The 17,854-nt window shown below is 51.6% G+C and overlaps 3 protein-coding genes across 3 annotated transcripts in view; all 3 read left to right on the forward strand.

Moving 5' to 3' along the window:
- The first annotated feature begins 566 nt into the window (after positions 1-566).
- Positions 567-4,786, forward strand: GNGT1 (G protein subunit gamma transducin 1). Its single transcript, XM_074196111.1, has 2 exons — positions 567-849; positions 4,485-4,786. Exons 1-2 carry the CDS (start codon positions 754-756, stop codon positions 4,611-4,613), a joined length of 225 nt encoding a protein of 74 aa, XP_074052212.1. The 5' UTR covers positions 567-753; the 3' UTR covers positions 4,614-4,786.
- A 4,839-nt stretch (positions 4,787-9,625) lies between these two features.
- Positions 9,626-14,841, forward strand: LOC141495117 (guanine nucleotide-binding protein G(I)/G(S)/G(O) subunit gamma-11-like). The gene is made up of 3 exons (XM_074196112.1): positions 9,626-9,755; positions 10,267-10,369; positions 14,641-14,841. Exons 2-3 carry the CDS (start codon positions 10,274-10,276, stop codon positions 14,764-14,766), a joined length of 222 nt encoding a protein of 73 aa, XP_074052213.1. The 5' UTR covers positions 9,626-9,755; positions 10,267-10,273; the 3' UTR covers positions 14,767-14,841.
- Positions 14,842-15,137: 296 nt separating this feature from the next.
- The window catches only part of LOC141496705 (putative acyl-CoA dehydrogenase 6), a 33,762-nt gene continuing 31,045 nt past the window's right edge, over positions 15,138-17,854 (forward strand). Inside the window, exon 1 of the mRNA XM_074199370.1 lies at positions 15,138-15,330. Coding sequence (XP_074055471.1) covers positions 15,166-15,330 — 165 coding nt within the window. The 5' untranslated portion in view covers positions 15,138-15,165. The remainder of the gene's footprint in view (positions 15,331-17,854) is intronic.

Genomic DNA, 17,854 nt, shown 5'->3' on the forward strand with positions numbered 1-17,854 from the left:
TGAGTCTACCAATCTAAGGTCAGGGCAGGCCCTGGGAGACTTAAAGGATGCCAGGTAAAAACCTCCTTCTCTGGAGCAGGGCAGGCCCATGGGACCCTCCCTTGATGGTCTGACCTTCTTGTTGGAGGAGAGCCCACAGGAATTGGGCCTGGATAAATAAATATGGCAGGCCTGGTTGGCACACACATCTATCCTTTTTCTCCCCAGGCTGTGAAGGTTTTGGCAGCTCAGAGCACTTTCCTGGAGCTGTTTCCTCCCAGCATGTGGCTTGGTCTCTGGTGGGCTCCCCCTTGACCCCTGGCTCCGGGCCAGACCTCAGAATGATATCACCTCTTCCTGGGGCCCCATAATACTAGATTAAACACATCAGCACTTTAGTGGATTATGGCTCAATTTTCCCTGATGACCTCAAAAAGGAGAGGAAAGTGTGTGAATCATTCCATGACTATTTAGAAAAAAATGCCATTTCACTGAGAAGGAAAATCCCAGTGGGCTGTGAAGACATCCCCTCTTTCTTCAACTCATCCTGTAGGCTCCATGGTGGAGGGCTTGGGCAGTGGGCTAAACCCTGGGCTTAATCACATTAGCAGAGATTATGTCCAATTGCTATAAAACCCTGGGGTTGGACAGGCCAGCAGGAGGGGCAAGAGCCAGGCCTGGTGAGCGGGTGAGGGGTGGGTAGACTGAGGCAGAGCAAGCCTTGGCAAGAAGAGACAGGTGGGGCTCTGGTAGGAGGGCCAGCCTGGGGCCAACATGCCAGTGATCAATATTGAAGACCTGACAGAGAAGGACAAACTGAAGATGGAAGTGGACCAGTTAAAGAAAGAAGTGACACTGGAAAGGATGGTGGTGAGTGGTCACTCTAGGATGTCTGGACCAGGTCTGGGCAGGTGAGGCCTGGCTAGTTCAGTCTTGGAAGTGACAACCCGGGGAGAGCCAATTGAGGATGAGCTTAGGCTAGCCTGGGGAGAGGGAGAGGCTCCAGGCCAGGTGGACCAGGCCCAGGCTCAGGCCCAGGCCCAGGCCACTGTGAAGCTGCTCTCCTCTGCAGGAACTGCCTGGTCAGAGACTTTAGAGGCAGTACAGAGGGACGAACTCAAGCCCTGAAGTGAAGGCTGGCCCGGAGGCCCCATTTTGTTACCTGCACTATGGGCATATCCTTATATTCTTTACCTGCCTGCCAGGCTGTTAGACCCAGCAATCCTGGTTCCCCCTCTTCCCACCCCCAGGTCTTGGATGACCATCCAGGAACCCCAGTGGCAGTGCTCATCAGAGGCAGGTCTTTGTAGCTCAGAGACTGGCTCTCTACTTGCTACTTTGCCTTAGGGCCTCTAAAAATCACCCAGAGTCTCCAAATCCCAGATCCATCATCCCAGGCATCCAGAGGGTACACAGAGGCTCAGTTAGTGGGCAGCTCCTCCTGGAGGCTCCCTGCCCAAGGGAAGGAAGGGAAAAGAGGGATTTTGGTTCTACTCTATCAGCTTCACCTTCATTTACAACCCAGATCAAGCATGATTCCACCAAACCTGGGTAATGGCCTGGCCAGCAGATGGAGGCTGGGATTTATCCTTGGGGTGGGTGGGTGGGGGGGCCTACCTTCTCTCTTGGACCTTGCAGGGCAGTAGAGGTGAAAAGTCGACCTTTTGGTTTAATTTCAACTCTTGATGGACCTAGGGCAGGGCGTGTCCCCCTCCCCCAACCTTGGACTATTCTCACCCCCTTAAATCCTTCCCTGAGGCCTGGACCTCCTCCAGCCTCCTGGTCCTACAGTCCTTCAGTCTGCTCTCACCAGACAGCGACTAAGCTCTCTGAGTTCTGGCTTTCTCTGGGGACCCAGTGTCTGCCACAACTTGTTCTGACCTCACTCAGTAACCTGCTCTGCTGGTGTCTCCACTTGTGAGTCTTCCTCAATGGCACAGGCTTCGCCCCCATCGCCTGCTTGCTGTTGCTTTTGGGTCACTTTGCATGTTCCCACCATCAAGGTAAAAAGGGCCAGGATGCTTTTTTGAAAGCAGAAGCAGCAATATGACCCCTGTGCTCTCTGTGGGCACAACTCCACCCAGACCTCAAAGCTTTGTCCAATGATCTCAGAGAACCAAAGGGCAGAAGAAGCCCTTCCCCCAAGGTAAAGGGGATCTTGCCGCCTGAGTATCCCAGAGAACCCCTCCTAATGTAGTTAAGGGTCCCTCTTGACTTTGAGGCTGTGATCCAAGGCCAGTATACTCACTCCCCCACCTTCCAGCAGTGTGGGGTATGGGCTCCAGGAAATGCAAACCCATTTTGATGTCAGAAAGAGAAAGACAGTGTTGGCAGAGAATTGTTCTGCAGCCTTGGCTAGAAATAAAGGCTTATATCAGCCAGAGATGATGAGAAAGGGTTTCTGGGGCATCCGCACTCTGGAACTCCTCTGCACTATCCTGCTGAACTATGACCATCACTACTGGAGGGGGGGATCTGCCTGCTGTGCCCACCTCTCCCTGCTTCAGTCCATTCTCCATTGGCTGCCAAAGGGAGCTTCCTAAAGGGAAAATCTTACCATGCCACCCCTATCCAATAAACTCAGGGCCTCCCCATCACCTCCAGGAACAAATGCAAAATGTTCCATTTAGGGTTTAAAGCCCTTCTTAAGCAGCCCCCTCCTCCCTTTCTAGTCTTTGACACCATTGCAGATGAGAAAACAGGCTCAGAGTCAGGGTCTGAGGAAGCAGCAGAGCCTGGCAGGACCAGGTCCAAAGATTTGCTTCCTTCAGGTTTCCCTCTCTCCTGTCCACTGGCAGGACATGTGTCCCTCTCTCCTTCCCTCCTTTGCAATGCATCCCCCAAAGCTGTGCCCCCCACATGCAGGGACTCTCTTACTGAATCCCTTCACCTCGGGATCCTTATCCAGCTCCCCAGACTGCCCCAGTGGTCTCCCCAGCATGGACCCTGGGCTGAGGACAGCCTGCCACCATAGTCTGGTCCATGCATCTGGACATGGCAGCCCTTGCTCCATTCTAAGGTCTGAAACCTGAGTTTGGCCTGGTGTTGAAGTGGAAGGCTTCCATGATGGTGGAACAAGCCTGTGTGTGGGCTGAGTTGTTGGGAGGACAGTGCCAAGAAGGGCTCAAGATGGCCCAGCTGAGGGAGGCATGAGGCCCTTGGAACTTGAGCTACACAACACCACACACATTCACACTCACACACATGCTCAGCCCCCCACATGTATCCTCTTACATTCCACACTAGAACACATGCTGTCTATTCACACGTCTATGAAACACACACTGGGTCCATGTTCAACACAATCACACACATACAAACATACCACACACTTGCACAGTACACAGCAGACGTACATCACACTCTCACACAAGATACACATGTCACACACACACACACACACCAGACTCACACATGCATCCATATTTCTTTTCCCTTCATAAGGCATCTCCTTTCAAGGGCACAACTTATGGGGATCCCGGGTTTGTTCATGGGAGGGACACCATTTTCTGCCCACCCTCTGCATCAGAGGGGAGAAAGCAGTCTTAGTTGATGACGACGGAAGCTGTGTGAAGCAGCTAGGCCTTCAAGCGGATTCTGTACTGGCCCACCTGCCTAGGTAAAGCTACCCCTGACCCCCGGAGTGGGGCCTGAGGACATGAGGTCTGAATTGGGATGGGATGCCTAATATGTGGGGGCTTCCAAATAAGCATCCTTGATCCGAAGGGGCCAGCAGCTGGGAGAGCAGAGCGAGGGGAGCAGACCCAGGTTTCAGCATTGCTGGAGCCCCTCTGATCGTCCCCCCATTAGCTGACTGCTTCTAGGCCCAGGAAGTTTAGGCCTTGAATAAGAATAGACACACACACACACACACACACACACACACACACACACACACACACACACTCTCTCTCTCTCTCTCTCTCTCTCTCTCTCTCTCTGGGAAGTCTGAGGTCTAGCCCCCCAGTCCCAGGCAGAGTTGCTGCCCTGATCCTTGGGCATTGCCCCATGTAGCCCACACCCAGGCCTCTGGGGTATTTAAGGCCTCTTCGAGTCTGGCTCTTCCTCAATGCTTTGCAGCCCCCGGTTCTGCCTTCCACACCCTCCTGATCACTGCCCTCACCACGACAGACACAGACGGCTACCTGGGGGCTTCTCCCTATGGCCCCTCTGTGAGGTGGGTACTCCCCAACCATATTCATCTAATTTTCTCTGACCATGGCTCCTGACTGCACCCCCTATTTCAGGCTATCTTGGGCTTTTCCAATGAGAGCTGTTCTCGGTCGGCATCAAATTAATCAAGGCCCTGGAAGGGCAGGGAGGGACAGCAGCCAAGCTGAAGCCTCCCAGAGGGTTGGAGATTAAGAAAAGTTGGGGAAGGGAGGGAGGATTTAAGAGCTGAACATGCCTCCAGTATGATCTGTCTTTGGGGTGTTCTGTGCACTAGGCCCAAGGCATCCATTCATCCGTCAACAGCTCTTCTCCCACCCTCTCTTTTTTCAAAGGTTTCTAAATGTTGTGAAGAAGTGAGGGACTACATCGAGGAGAGGTCTGGTGAAGACCCTCTTGTCAAGGGAATCCCTGAGGACAAGAACCCCTTCAAGGAGCTCAAGGGAGGCTGCGTCATTTCTTGAAGGTCTTGGAGCATCGAGGAACATGGAATGAACAAAATGCTTTAAAATTAGCTTAAATTTCCTTTTCTGTAAGAGACCAGAATGAAGGGTCCAGGCACCAAACTCCCAGGCTTCCCATTTCCTGCAGGGGTGCTGTTCCAGGCTTAGGAGAAAGTGCAGACCCTTGGTGGTCAGCGAGGCTGTCATTCCTCTTCTCCCAGTCCTTAGACTCTACAGATTCCCTTTAAATAAAGATTGGAGGTGATTCATTGAATTGGCTGATCTGTCTGTCTCTCTCTCAGGCTTTTGGGGGACTCAGTGAATATTCTGGTGTTGGCTGATCATTGAAATCTTTGTTTAAGACTGTATGAGTTTTGATGCATCCTTCCCAAGGAAGACACCCCCTCCCCATGCTGTCTCTCTTAGACTTTTCCCACGTATGTGGGATTCTATCTCCTTCTTGCAAAGGAAAGCCCCACAGCCTCCCCAGGGAACTGGCATGATCCCAGGGGCTGGCATGAGCCCAGCTGGAATCCAACTGATGTCCAGGCTTTCAGTTTGCTCCTTTCTTATTCCACTCACTGGGGGCTCCAGCATCCACTCTTTCCACCTCAGTTCCTCTGGAGAGACTGAGCTGAGCCGAAGAAGCCACCTTACTCCCCATCTGAGCCCCCAGAACACAGCCCCCAATCCACCATTGCCACAGGATGGTTAGAAGGGACCTTCATCAGCAGTTGAAGAAACTAGGGTTCTGAGAAGTTCAACTCAATGGCTGGGATTTGAAGATAAGCCCAACCCCCTCAACTCCCAACCACTGCTCTTCTGCCCTTAGGCTGTGTCCCCTGCTTTTTCTCTTTTCAGAATTAAGGAAGAAAATGTTAAGGTTGGAGAGGTAAAAGAACTGAGTCCATAAGTCTAGGCCAGAAAGCCTTTCATAAAAATAATGAGAGATGTTTAGTTACATTCCATAATGAATTCATCAAGGGATGCTTGATGGACATCTAGAAAAAGAAGGAGCTTGGGCAGTTAGATAGTCCAGTGGTTGGAGCCCTGACCTTAGAATCAGGAGGATAGGCATTCGAATCCAGCTCCAGACACTTACTGTGTGACCTTGGGCAAGTCACTTCACCCTGATTGCCAGGGCCTTCTCCAGGTGTCCTAATTTCTATCTGTTCCCTGAAGCTAGATGACTCTGGAGAAGAAAGTGAGGCTGGTGACTTCGCACCCCCCACCAATTCCAATCCAGTTCATGTGCTTGTTCTCACATCCCCTCCCTGACATCATGATCTTCTTCCAGAATGAAGGACAGCCATCACATTATTAGAAAGAGCCATTACAGAAGGCTAAGATAGTGGCTTCAAGAACAACTTATGGAAAGCTAACTTAGCCAAGATGTGCTCCTCAGCGGTCTTCAGGGGCAAGGTGGAAGGTTGTGAGCTAGACAAAACACTAAGAGGGAGAGAGTGGGAGGGTTGGATGATGTCAATGGGAAATGATGATGTCCTGGGAAAAGGAGATGAAGCCACTGCCATTGTGCCTAACCAGCAGCTGCTAACCACTCCTTCCTGTTGTCCTCAGGGCTTGCTCCTTTGGAAATCAGAAGAAAGAAGGAATGTAGCTATTCCCAGACCCAGGGCACCTGAATGTGGGGCTGGTCTCTATGTTGTTTTTTTATTTTGGTCTGTCTCTGTCTCTGTCTCTGTCTTGTGTCTCTGCTTCTCTTTCTCATTTGTTTTTCTTGTAAAATGTCTGAAAGCCTGAGCCCACACCCTGCAGTTCCTGCAGAAGATCACCCCTCAACAAATGCAATGTCCAGGATTTGAACCCAGGAATCCTCAGCTCTGTGTCCAATCTTGTCTGTCTTCCTCTGAGTCATAGGGGAGGATCTGCACTTTCTAGGTCTCTCCTAGTTTTTCTCTTCCCTTGCATGCCAGTGGCAGGACAGCTAGGTGGACAGGAGTTCAAATCCAGCCTCAGACACTTAATACTTCCTCACATCCAAAGCCTCATATCTGGCCACTGGACTCAGATGACTCTGGAAGAGAAAGTGAGGATGGTGGCTTAGTACAACTTCCCCCTCACTCAAATCCAGTTCACATGCATATCACTCCAGTGGCAGCAAGCTCTGTTCCACCTGACCAATGAAGGCCCTCATCACCTCTGCAGGGAGTGGGGGGCAGTTATTACCAAACTTCCTACTGGCCTCCCTGCCTCACCTCCACTTCTGTCCAACCCACTTCTGTGCAGCTGCCTGAACAACTCCTCCATTCTGGGGAGCTCACCTAACCCACTGAATAAAGCACAAAGTTCCCTTTGTTCCCAGCTTCCATCCCATTGTTTATCTTCATGTCTGTTTCCCACCCTTGTGCTCTTGTCCTCCCTTCTCACATCTCCTTGACTTGGATTACTTGGTTCTTCATATCTGGATTGGCTTCCTCTTCTTCATTAAGACCCATCAATGCCCTCACCTTTGTGAGACTCCTTGGCTAACCTGGTCCTTCCACTGTATCAGTTCTTTCTGTACTCACCTGCTTCTCTGCACTTAGTTTTGAGAGCAGGGTCTATGTCTGTTTTGGTATCTCCAGTGTCTAGCCCATGAAAATCTCTTTAAATATTTGTTCAATTGATCTGAATTACTTGGCACATTAAGTAATACTTGTTAATTGGTTAATTATTCGAGTGATTATAGGGTTGATTGGTTGTCTTTCATTCTGGAAGAGGACCAAAGTGACATTGCTCTGTTGGGGTCAAGGCATAATGTGTTTGACTGTAGCTGAGCAAACCAATAGGAGCTCAGAAGGCACTCTCACCCATTGGGTTCAGAGTCCAAGTATATGTGCTTCTAGATGTCTTTTCTGATAGAGTGGGGTCTTCATCTTTCCCTAACCACTAGACCCACAAACCCATCCTGTGTGTGATAAGAACTGTCATACAACCCAACCCCATCTAATCCCTTGAGCTGTTGGAGAAACAAAGAAAACAAAAGTAGTTTTCTTCCTCATGGAGCTGAGATTCTTCTGGAGGCATATGATAAAAACTGGTTGGTTGGGAAGGGTGGGTTTAAGGCAGGAGTCAATGAGTTCTATTTTAGGCTTGTTGAATTTAAGATACCTATAGGACATCCATTTCAAAATGTCCTCAAGGTAGCCCATGATAGCAGGAGCTCAGGAGAGAGCCTGGGACTTGATTGTTCCATGTGGGGCTCATCCATGGGAGTTGATGAGATCACCAAGAAATAGGGTAAAGAGTTGTGGAAGGAAAGATCAAAGTTTAAGTCTTGGGGTTCTCCCACTCATAGGGGCCAGACTGTGAGTGATGATTCATAAAGTGGCACCAAGAGGAAAGACCTGGACAGGAAGGACATTCAGGAAAGGGCAAGCAGAGTCATGGAAACCCAGAGAAAAGAGTGGATCCAGAAAAAAATACTGAAGGCTGTAGATCCAGAAAGATAAGGATGGAGCCAAGACTGTCTTATTTGGCCATTGAATTATCAATGGGAACCTTAGGAACAGCAGTTCCAGTCCAGGGGCCCAGTTGGAAGTCATGGGTTGAGGAGGAAGGGAAGGGAAATTCCAAGGTTGACTGAAAGGAAGGAAAGCTAGTGTACAGCAGCTTGGGGGCGTGGCAGGGCCTAGGGAAGGGGCTTTCAAACTGGAGGAGACCTGGGAGTGTTTGTAGACTCCAGGGAAGGGGATTTGAAGATCAGAGGAGTTTGGGGACCGAAGGAGCCACTAATCTCCCTCAACCATGTCTGCCCCGGCTGGGCTGGTCCTTGATAGTTAAGGTCGCTTCCAGGGTTTACCCGGTGCTTTTGCACCAACCCTGATAATGAAGCATTCTGCTCCCCCTCCTGACCCAGAGGTGATGGGCTCCAGAAGCAGAAGGAGCTGTCCACACGAGGATGAAGCCAAGGTAAGACAGTTCTAATCCACCTGCACATTTGGTACAAGGACTTTCTTTTTCCTTTTTACTCCCCCCCCCCCCCAAAGGTGAACGTTGAGAGAGCAGGAATCAATCAAGATGAGATTTTAAAAAGAAAGGTGAGGGTTTTATAAAAAAACCCAGAGAAGCCAGGTCAGACAGACAGACAGTCTAGCAAGTCTGCTTGCAAAGCTATAGTTGGACTTCTCAGAGACCCACAAAGAAAGGTGAACTGGAGAGGAGAGGTCCACAGTGGCCCCCAGAAGTTTCTCTTCCTGTTCCACTTGTCTATGGAAATGCTCATTTTATTTAAGTTTAGAATTCAACAGTTTCTATTTAGCTCTGCTAAATAGACAGGTGTGCCACACACAAAAAACCATCAAACCAGCCCCAGGAGGCTTGTGTCTGTTTGTTTGTCTTTGTGTGTGTCTGTGTGTCTGTGTATCAGTCTGTGTCTGTGTCTGTGTGTGTCTGTGTCTATGTATCTGTGCCTGTATGTGTCTCTGTGTCTATATCTGTGTGTGTGTGTGTGTGTGTGTGTGTGTGTGTGTGTGTGTGTGTGTGAGTGCTGGAGGAGTCCTGGGATCAGGGTGACCCATGATCACATTCTACCTCAAACGTGTCATTTCTCTGTGACTCAGTTTCCCCAAATTAAAAAAGGCATCATGATACCTGACTGATATTCCCACTAGGTCATTTTGAGCATCAAATGAGTCAGTAGTCTCATCTTTAGGGTCTCTCTCTCTACAATGGCCAGTTTTTGTTGCTCTTTATTGCTCCCCCCACTTCTCCCTAATCATTAGGTAGTTTATGGGGTGCCCTGAGTGCCCTGGCAACCTCCGTTCCACAGGCTGATGCCAGGGCCCTGGCAAACCAACCGGAGGGGCTCTGCCCTGGCAGCTTACTCCCAGCCCCAACCTCCCCTCCTCAGCTGCCTTCCATCCCCTGCTCCAGGGAGCCCAGACTCGGCGGCGGGCTGGGGGTGGGGAGAGGACGGCTGATAGGGAGCCAGGGTTCCCCAAGAGCCAGGCGCATCCTCTTCCTCGATTCACACACAAAGCCCGGATATGACTTTTTAAAAACCAGAAGCCCGGCCCCAGCCCTCTGACCTGCTTCCCTTCGGACCCGCCTCCCTGCTCTGGGGCCCGGCCATCTAGGAGCCCAGTGCAGTAGGCAGAGCGCTGGCGCGGGCCACCGAAGTCCTGGGTTCGAATCGTGACGGTGCTGATTGGGGGACCTCAGGCAAGTCCCTGTCCCTCTCTAGGCTGCCTGTCGGGATTTCTTCCCTTGTTAAAGGTGTTGGGGTCGGTCATCCAGAGGCCAGAGTGGACGCAGCGGGGGAAGGCGGAAGAGAACGGGGTTCAAGGAGCGGGAGGTCGGCGTGGGAAGGTCTGGAGTGGGGGGGTATCCTAAGCCTTGGTGGAAGTCGTGCCAGGTCCTGGCGTGGGGAATCTGGGACCGTGAAGAGCTGAGAAACTGGGGGAGGGGGATCGGACGAGTTGTGAAGAGACCCAGTGGGGGCCGGGTCTTCCAGAGCCCGGAGCCCCCGAGGGGTGTCTGAGAATCGGGACTGGGGTGGAGGCTCAGCGGGAAGGACCGACGATGGGGCATCTCCAGGCCCTCAGGCCCTGAGCAGGAGGAGCTGGCCCCGACGGCCGCAGCCCCAGCTGGCCAGAGCTCCGAGGCCGGGGGCCGGGATGGCTGGGTGTCCGGGGGGCTGGGGGAGGCTCAAGGCCCCTTCTCACCCCTCCAGAGGGAAGATGCCCGCGGTTCACGTCGAGGACTTGTCGGAGAAGGACAAGCTGAAGCTGGAGGTGGCACAGCTCCGCAAGGAGGCCAAGCTGCAGAGGCAGCAGGTGAGCCCCTCTGCGAGGGGAGCGTCACAGAGGGCTCAGGGGGCACATGTACCAGCTGAGAGAGGGGTCGGAAGCTCTTTGTTCCCAGGGGGGTTGTAGAAGAAACACGGGGAAACTTGGAGGCCCCCTCCCCCTCACCTTGTTGGCTTGGCAGAGACCCCCTCTAGATGCAGCCCCCTTGGATGATCTCCCCAAGAGATGGCCTCAGGTTTGCTTCCTAAACCTCCCAGCCCTATGGCAGCTCTAGGCTCCTCTGCTCCACACCTCCCACCTCTGGCAGGTTCCCTTCCTCCTGGTATATGGAGGAATGGATGGGGGAGAGGTTCCAGGCCCAACTTCAGGGACGTGGTCCCAAGGCAGGAATAGCCAAATCCCCTCCTAGCAAGAGTCCTGTGAGGAACTAACCCTTCTCCCCTTAATCTCTCAACAAACAAACATTTCTTAACATCAAATAAATGATTTTCTTCATTCATTAATGGGAGCGGAGGAGGGATTCTAGCCCAGGGAGCCAAAAGGGAAGCGGAGCCCATGGGACTGTGCTGACACCAAGATTTTCTCTACCAAAGGAAACAGCATTAGGGAGGGTTGGTGGACTTCCAGTTGCCCATGGGAGTCTTCTGGAACTGACTGAGAAGGCTGGCAGGTGGCCTTCTGCACATCCAAGTCTCCCTTACTTAATAGTCCTCATTTTGGATTTAGAGGTTTGTGGGAGATCCGACCTTCCTTCTCTTTCCTTCCTGTCCCTTCCCCCTTCCTGAAAGGCAAAGGTTGTTTTAGCTTTGTCTTTGTCCCCAGGGCCTAACTCAGTCCTTAGCACAAGGAAAGAGCTTCATCAGCTCTAAATTCCAGTGAAGTTAGGGAGACTAAGGCCTGCAGACTTGGTGTCCTTTGGATCAGATCTGGCTTTGGGCTGCACCTGGACACAACTCCTGTTTATAGAGGGTTCCAGGATGAAGCTTAGGGCTTTATTTTTGCCAAAGACCTGTCTTTTGGGAAAGTCACACTGTCCAAGAGATCCGAGCCATCTTCCAGCTTCCTGAAACACCCAAAAAGTCAATGATGCTTCCTGTGATGTTTTCTTTTCCAAGAGAATGAGGGAGATGCTTTGCAACAATCAATCTCTCTCTCTCTCTCTCTCTCTCTCTCTCTCTCTCTCTCTCTCTCTCTCTCGTCCCTGTCTCCATCTCTGTCTCATTGTGCACTGTGATAGCAGAGTTGGAAAGAATCCCAAAGATCATCTATTCCAATAGCTTTTATTGATAAATAAGGAGCCTGGCTCCCTCAGGCGTGACAGTCAGGGCTCCTGAGAACAGCCAGTGATCTTGTTCCACCCTCACGGTTTGCTTTTGTTTTTGCTTCCATCCTCCTCTATGAATGGTCTTCTTTGGGCTTTTTTGCTATTTCTTTTCATTCTTCCATCTCCTCAGTGCAGATGCCCCTCTAACTTCATCCTCTGTTCTCAGTTTCTACATTCTCTCCTTTTTGATTTGCGTCTTCTGTCACAGTTTCAAATGTCATGTCTGGGGAGATGAGCTCTCCTTTCCATGTCTGCCCTTCTTCTCCCAGCCTACATAGTCCTCAATCCCCATGTCCCTAAAATGGCCTCTTTCAAAGTAGATCCCTCTCCCCAAGGAATCAGCTATTCTCATGGCTTTCCACTGAAAGCCCAGGGTTTTTTTTTTTTGAGGAGATCCTCCTTCATCTCCCTCACTCAAGGAGGTCTGGTCAATCCCGAGCCTATGCCATCCCTTGACTCTTGTTGATCTTTCTCTCTACTCCATGGTCACCTATACAATTTAGGCCCCCATCTCCTCTCCCCTGTGATATTGTGAGAGCCACTACAGCCTCGTTGGCCACTCTGCCTTCTCTGTCTTTCCTTTCCAAGTCATTCTTTAGCCCCCTTTAATTAACAACTTTTTCAAGGGACAGGTTTGATCTCACTGACTGTCTTTGGTAGCTTCCCATTTATTTATTTTTTTACTTGATTAACATGCAAACTCATCCTGGCATTCAAGGCTCTCTTAGGTTAGATTTTCCAGCCATTGCTCCTACCATCACACTTATCCAAGTCATTCTTCTGATGGATCAGCACAGATGCTGCCTCTTCTATGAAACTTTCCCAGTCCTTCAGTTTGATGTAATTCCTGCCTCCTTGAATCTGTCAGGACACCTTATTACTGTCTCCATCTCTAAGCCTATTTGTTCAAGTCTCTTTACAAGTTTCATCTTTACTGTTAGACTGTAAGCTTCTTGAGGGTTCAGACTGTATATATTTTATCTTGGTGCCAGAGCTCAAATGGGGAGACATTTAGCTTTCAAAGAGCAAACTCCATAGCATGGCTCAGACTATCTGCCCCATAGCAGGATTCTGGATAATGTCCTCCTCTTGGGTCCTGAGGGAGCTACATTAGAGAATGTGGATCATGCCTAACTCTGGAATCAGAACCTCATCAATGAAAGCAAACCTCCAAAAGGGAAGATTGTAACTACTCCATTCCTTTTCCTCTGGAGGTGATTAATGGACTTGGAAATCAAGGGTTAGTGATGACCAGGAATCAGTATGGTGAGCCCAAGACCAGACAAGATGAGGCAATTCTGGGAGACCAGCCAGAGACTGGGTGGAAAGAGATCTACTTTCATCTGCTCTGGTCAGACTACATTTGCAATTCTGTGTTCAGCTGGAGGTAGTGTAGCATGGTGGTTAAGGAGCCTGCCTCCCAGTCAGGAAGGAAGGGAACAATGGTTTATTCAACATCAAATATGGACTAAGGGCTTTACACATTTATGTCTTTGCAAGTTCAAGTCTCAGTCATATCTGGATGTATGACCTTAGGCAAGTGACTGTGCCTCTGGTAGAGAGACTTTCCTCCCCCAGAAATTCCCTATACCGGTGAAATTACAGGTCTGGTGCCCAATCTTCTCTCTCTGGGCATTACATTTTAGAGAGGACATTAAGAAGCTGGAGAGTGTCTAGGGGTGGGTGACCAGCGAAGAGCCTCAAGGCTGGTGGGAGAAACTGGGTTATTTAGGCTGGAGAACAGACACTTAAGATTGGACATGAGGGTGGTCTCCAAGCCTTTGAAGAAGACAGAGACTGGAGTAGTGGGTAGGAGTGTCTGATGGGAAGAAGAGCAGAGAACCAGTGGAGGCCCTGTTAGGGTCCTCGGAGGCCGGCTGCCTTTGGGGCTGCACGGGGCCCTTCGTTTCTGACAGGCAGCAGGAAATAGCCCATGGTCCATGCTCTAATCTCAGATTTTCCCATTTGCTCAACTGAATACAGTATAGCAGAACACTTGCTTTTCCAGGTTTGAGCAATTCCTAACAAATCCTAACTGGTCCAGTGGATGGCGAGCCTGGGCTGGAGTCAGGGAGATTCCTCTTCCTGAGTTCAAATCTGGCCTTTGCCACTGACTAGCTGTGGGACCCTGGCAAATTACTTCACCCTGTCTGTCTCAGTTTCCTCATCTGTGAAATGAGCTGCAGAAGGAAAGGGCAAATCTCTCCCATATCTCTGGCAAGAAATGCCTCTGGACGTTTGTCCTTTTTTTTTCTTTGTTTGTTTTGTTTTGCAAAGCAAACGGGGTTAAGTGGCTTGCCCAAGCCACACAGCTAGGTAATTATTGTCTGAGACTGGATTTGAACCCAGGTACTCCTGACTCCAGGGCCAGTGCTTTATCCACTGCACCACCTAGCTGCCCCTTGTCCTTGGTTCTTGAAGAAGACCAAGGGAAAGAGGATGTCATGAAAAGCACATGAGCGGGGGTGGGGGTGGGTGGAGGGGTGTGCTGTGCTAAGTTCCCCTCCTCACTTTCTCCTCCAGAGCCCTCTGGGTCCAGTAGCCAGATAGGAATTCAGAGGACTGGAAATGGCCCTGGATGTGAGGCAATAAACATGAAGTGACTTGCCCAAGGCCACCCAGCCAGTAACTGTCAAGTGTCTGAGGCTGGATTCGAACTCCCGTCCCTTTGACTCCAAGGCCAGTGCTCTATCAGACATGGTAGGGGAAGCAAAGGGATTGAGGTGCCAGTGCCAGGGAGCAGCTCCCACTCCTTTCTCACGGGAGTTGGACATTTGAGCTGCTCCTGCAGGAGAAGGTTCTGAGTCTCCGACCCACTGAAGGGCCAGTCAAGTCCAGAAGCTGTATGCTGGCACCGGCTGTCTGTGGCCAAAGGGAGTTCAGAGCCCGCTGGGCAGGGCGCTCGGAGGGTGGGTAGGCACCCGGAGGGTGGGCAGGTCCCCCCGCGCCCAGACACCCTCTCCTCTGCTTCCAGGTGTCCAAGTGTTCCGAAGAAATCAAGAAATACATCGAGGCTCGCTGTGGGGAGGACCCGCTGGTGAAGGGCATCCCGGAGGAGAAGAACCCCTACAAGGAGAAGGCCGGCTGTGCCATCTCCTGAGCCGCTGGCACTGGCTGCCCGCGGAGGCCCAGCACCATGAGCCCGCCCCCCGCCCCCGCCCCCGCCCCCACTCCTCTTTGTCCTCAATAAAGCTCTCTCTCTCTCTCTCTCTCTCTCTCTCTCTCTCTCTCTCCCCCCTCCCCTTTTCACTCCTCCGTCCCTTCCTCTCCGCGAACTGGGGGGGTGGGCGGGGGGCACACAGCCAGGGCTCTTCCTGGGGCCCTGGGGCGGGGTGGGGCGATGCCCTTTGACCAAGGAGGAGTTGCCTGGAGGGAGCTGTGTGCCAGGGGCCGGGCCCCTGCACCCACCCCCCGCCTCCAGTCCGGGGTGGTTCCTCCCCGCCTCCCCGTGCCTCTCGGGGCTCCTCCCCGGCTCCCCGTTCTCCTTTGGCCGCTCCTCATGGCTCGCTGCTGCGCTGCGCGGGCTCTCGGGCTGGGGATCCCCAGGGCGCCCCCCGGCCGCCGCCCCTGCTCCGGCGCCGCCCGGGCCCCCCGCTGCCCCGGCAGCGCCGACCCGCTGCGCTACGGCGAGGAGCACCGGGCCCTGCGGGCAGCCCTGAGGAAGGTAGCGCCCCCCAGGAAGCAGCCCCCCGGGCTGGGAGGCCCCGCAGCCGCGCTGGAACCCCCTCAGCCTCCCGGGCCGGGCTGGCTGGGGGCTCCATTCCCTTGAGGTCGCAGTGAGGGGGCCCCGGGGTGTCCGGCCACACGGCACCTGCGGCGCAAAACCACTGTTGAGCTGCTTGGGGCTTTTCCGGGCGCAGGTCTCGGGGTGGGGGGCTCCCTTGGGCCCCTTCAGTTCGTGGGGCGGGGGGGGGGGCAGGAGGAGAACACGTTATCCTGGGCGCTTGTGGGGTCCTGGCAAGAGCTACGATCTGGGAGTCAGGAGACCGTCTGCCTTGGGTCCTTCTTCTCTGTCTCTGTCTCTCTGTCTCTCTGTCTGTCTCTGTCTCTCTCTCTGTCTCTGTCTCTCTCTCTGTCTCTCTCTGTCTCTGTCTCTCTGTCTCTCTCTGTCTCTCTCTCTCTGTCTCTGTCTCTCTGTCTCTGTCTCTCTCTGTCTCTCTCTCTGTCTCTCTCTGTCTCTGTCTCTCTCTGTCTCTGTCTCTCTCTCTGTCTCTGTCTCTCTCTGTCTCTGTCTCTCTCTCTGTCTCTCTGTCTCTGTCTCTCTCTCTGTCTCTGTCTCTCTCTCTGTCTCTGTCACTCTGTCTCTCTGTCTCTCTCTGCTTCTTTGTCTCTCTCTGTCTCTGTCTCTGTCACTCTGTCTCTCTGTCTCTCTCTGTCTCTGTCTCTGTCTCTCTGTCTCTCTGTCTCTCTCTGTCTCTCTCTCTCTCTCTCTGTCTCTGTCACTCTGTCTCTCTCTGTTTCTCTCTCTCTGTCTTTCTCTGTCTCTGTCTCTGTCTCTCTGTCTCTCTGTCTCTCTCTGTCTCTGTCACTCTGTCTCTCTGTCTCTCTCTGTTTCTTTGTCTCTCTGTCTCTCTCTGTCTCTGTCTCTGTCTCTCTGTCTCTCTCTGTCTCTGTCACTCTGTCTCTCTGTCTCTCTCTGCTTCTTTGTCTCTCTCTGTCTCTGTCTCTGTCACTCTGTCTCTCTGTCTCTCTCTGTCTCTGTCTCTGTCTCTCTGTCTCTCTGTCTCTCTCTGTCTCTGTCACTCTGTCTCTCTGTCTCTCTCTGCTTCTTTGTCTCTCTCTGTCTCTGTCTCTGTCACTCTGTCTCTCTGTCTCTCTCTGTTTCTTTGTCTCTCTCTGTCTCTGTCACTCTGTCTCTCTGTCTCTCTCTGTTTCTTTGTCTCTCTCTGTCTCTGTCACTCTGTCTCTCTGTCTCTCTCTGTCTCTGTCTCTGTCTCTGTCTCTCTCTCTCTCTCTCTGTGCAAGCAAGTCAACAGAGGGCTAGGTAGCCCCAGTGGGGCCAGAAGTTGGGAGGAGAGTAGGAGGGGGGGGAAGGCTGACCTGGGTCCCTCCACCAAATGGAGGGTTCCCAAGAGGAACCCTAGGTAGGTTGCAGAGACAGTCCCATCAGTTCAGCCACATTCCCTACCGCTTTTGAAGTTTCAATAGTTCTGGCCCATGTGGAATGTTTGCATTGATAAGAGAGAGGCCTTGACTTGGCATTCTTGACCAAACCTCTCCTTTCTCCCGAGTCAGCTAAGAACCTGGACTTGTTTAGTTGGAAATAGAAATCCCCTCAAGCATCTAACCAGTGGCAGCAGAGAGTGAAATGACTGAATCCACTCCCTTTCCCAGTCTGGTGGCAGAGGGTATGAAACCTTGGCTTGCTTCCTCCCTTTCTCTAACTCATGCCCCCAAAGGAAATTCAGGCTTTTGTGAGGCTGGTTCCTGAGTGGACTCTTCTGTTCAGGACCAGATGCCATGGAGACTTCCAGTTCCTTCCTTTTTCCAAAGTCTATAGTTAGAACCAAACTACAGGGAACCCCAGTTTGTGGAAATGGAGTGCTTGAACCCTCTTCCCTGGTCAGTTTTCCAGTGGTTTGAGGAAGACAATGGCTGTGATACCCTGACACTCTTTGAATTGATTTCAAAAAAACAAACCCAAAGGAATCTTTTCTGAAGGGGCAACAGTTTCTTTAAGCCCCCTTTAGAAAACCACCTTTCCTTCTGCTTTGTCCTCCTGGGAGAAATATGGGAATGAGTCTACCAGTTGGATGTTTGATGCTGCGAGTGTGAGCTTTCCACACGTAGGGGTGACTTATTTATTTATTACCAATAAAAGAGCATGTTCATCGGTTTGTCTCCAAATGGCATTTCTGGAACCCTTTTCTCCTCTTTCTGGGCAAATCACCATTTACCTCATTGAGGTAAATAAGCTGAAGAAGGAAATGGCAAACCACTCCAGTATCTTTGCCAAAGACCCCAATTGAAGTCCTGAAGAGTTGGTTAGGATTGAAAAATAATTCGAAATGACTTTTCTCTTCCCTCTTCCTTCTCCTCTCCATTTGGTCATCATTATACTGACTCCTTTCTTGTAGACCTGGTCCTATAGGACGTGCCATTCTCCTGTGCCCAGCTCAGGTGTCATTTCAGTCTTTTGTGTTTTTCACTTAGGATATCCTTGGCTAGAGCAGTGGAAATTGGTTCTC

The sequence above is a fragment of the Macrotis lagotis genome, chromosome 8, assembly GCF_037893015.1.
Source record: "Macrotis lagotis isolate mMagLag1 chromosome 8, bilby.v1.9.chrom.fasta, whole genome shotgun sequence".
Taxonomy (NCBI): domain Eukaryota; kingdom Metazoa; phylum Chordata; class Mammalia; order Peramelemorphia; family Peramelidae; genus Macrotis; species Macrotis lagotis.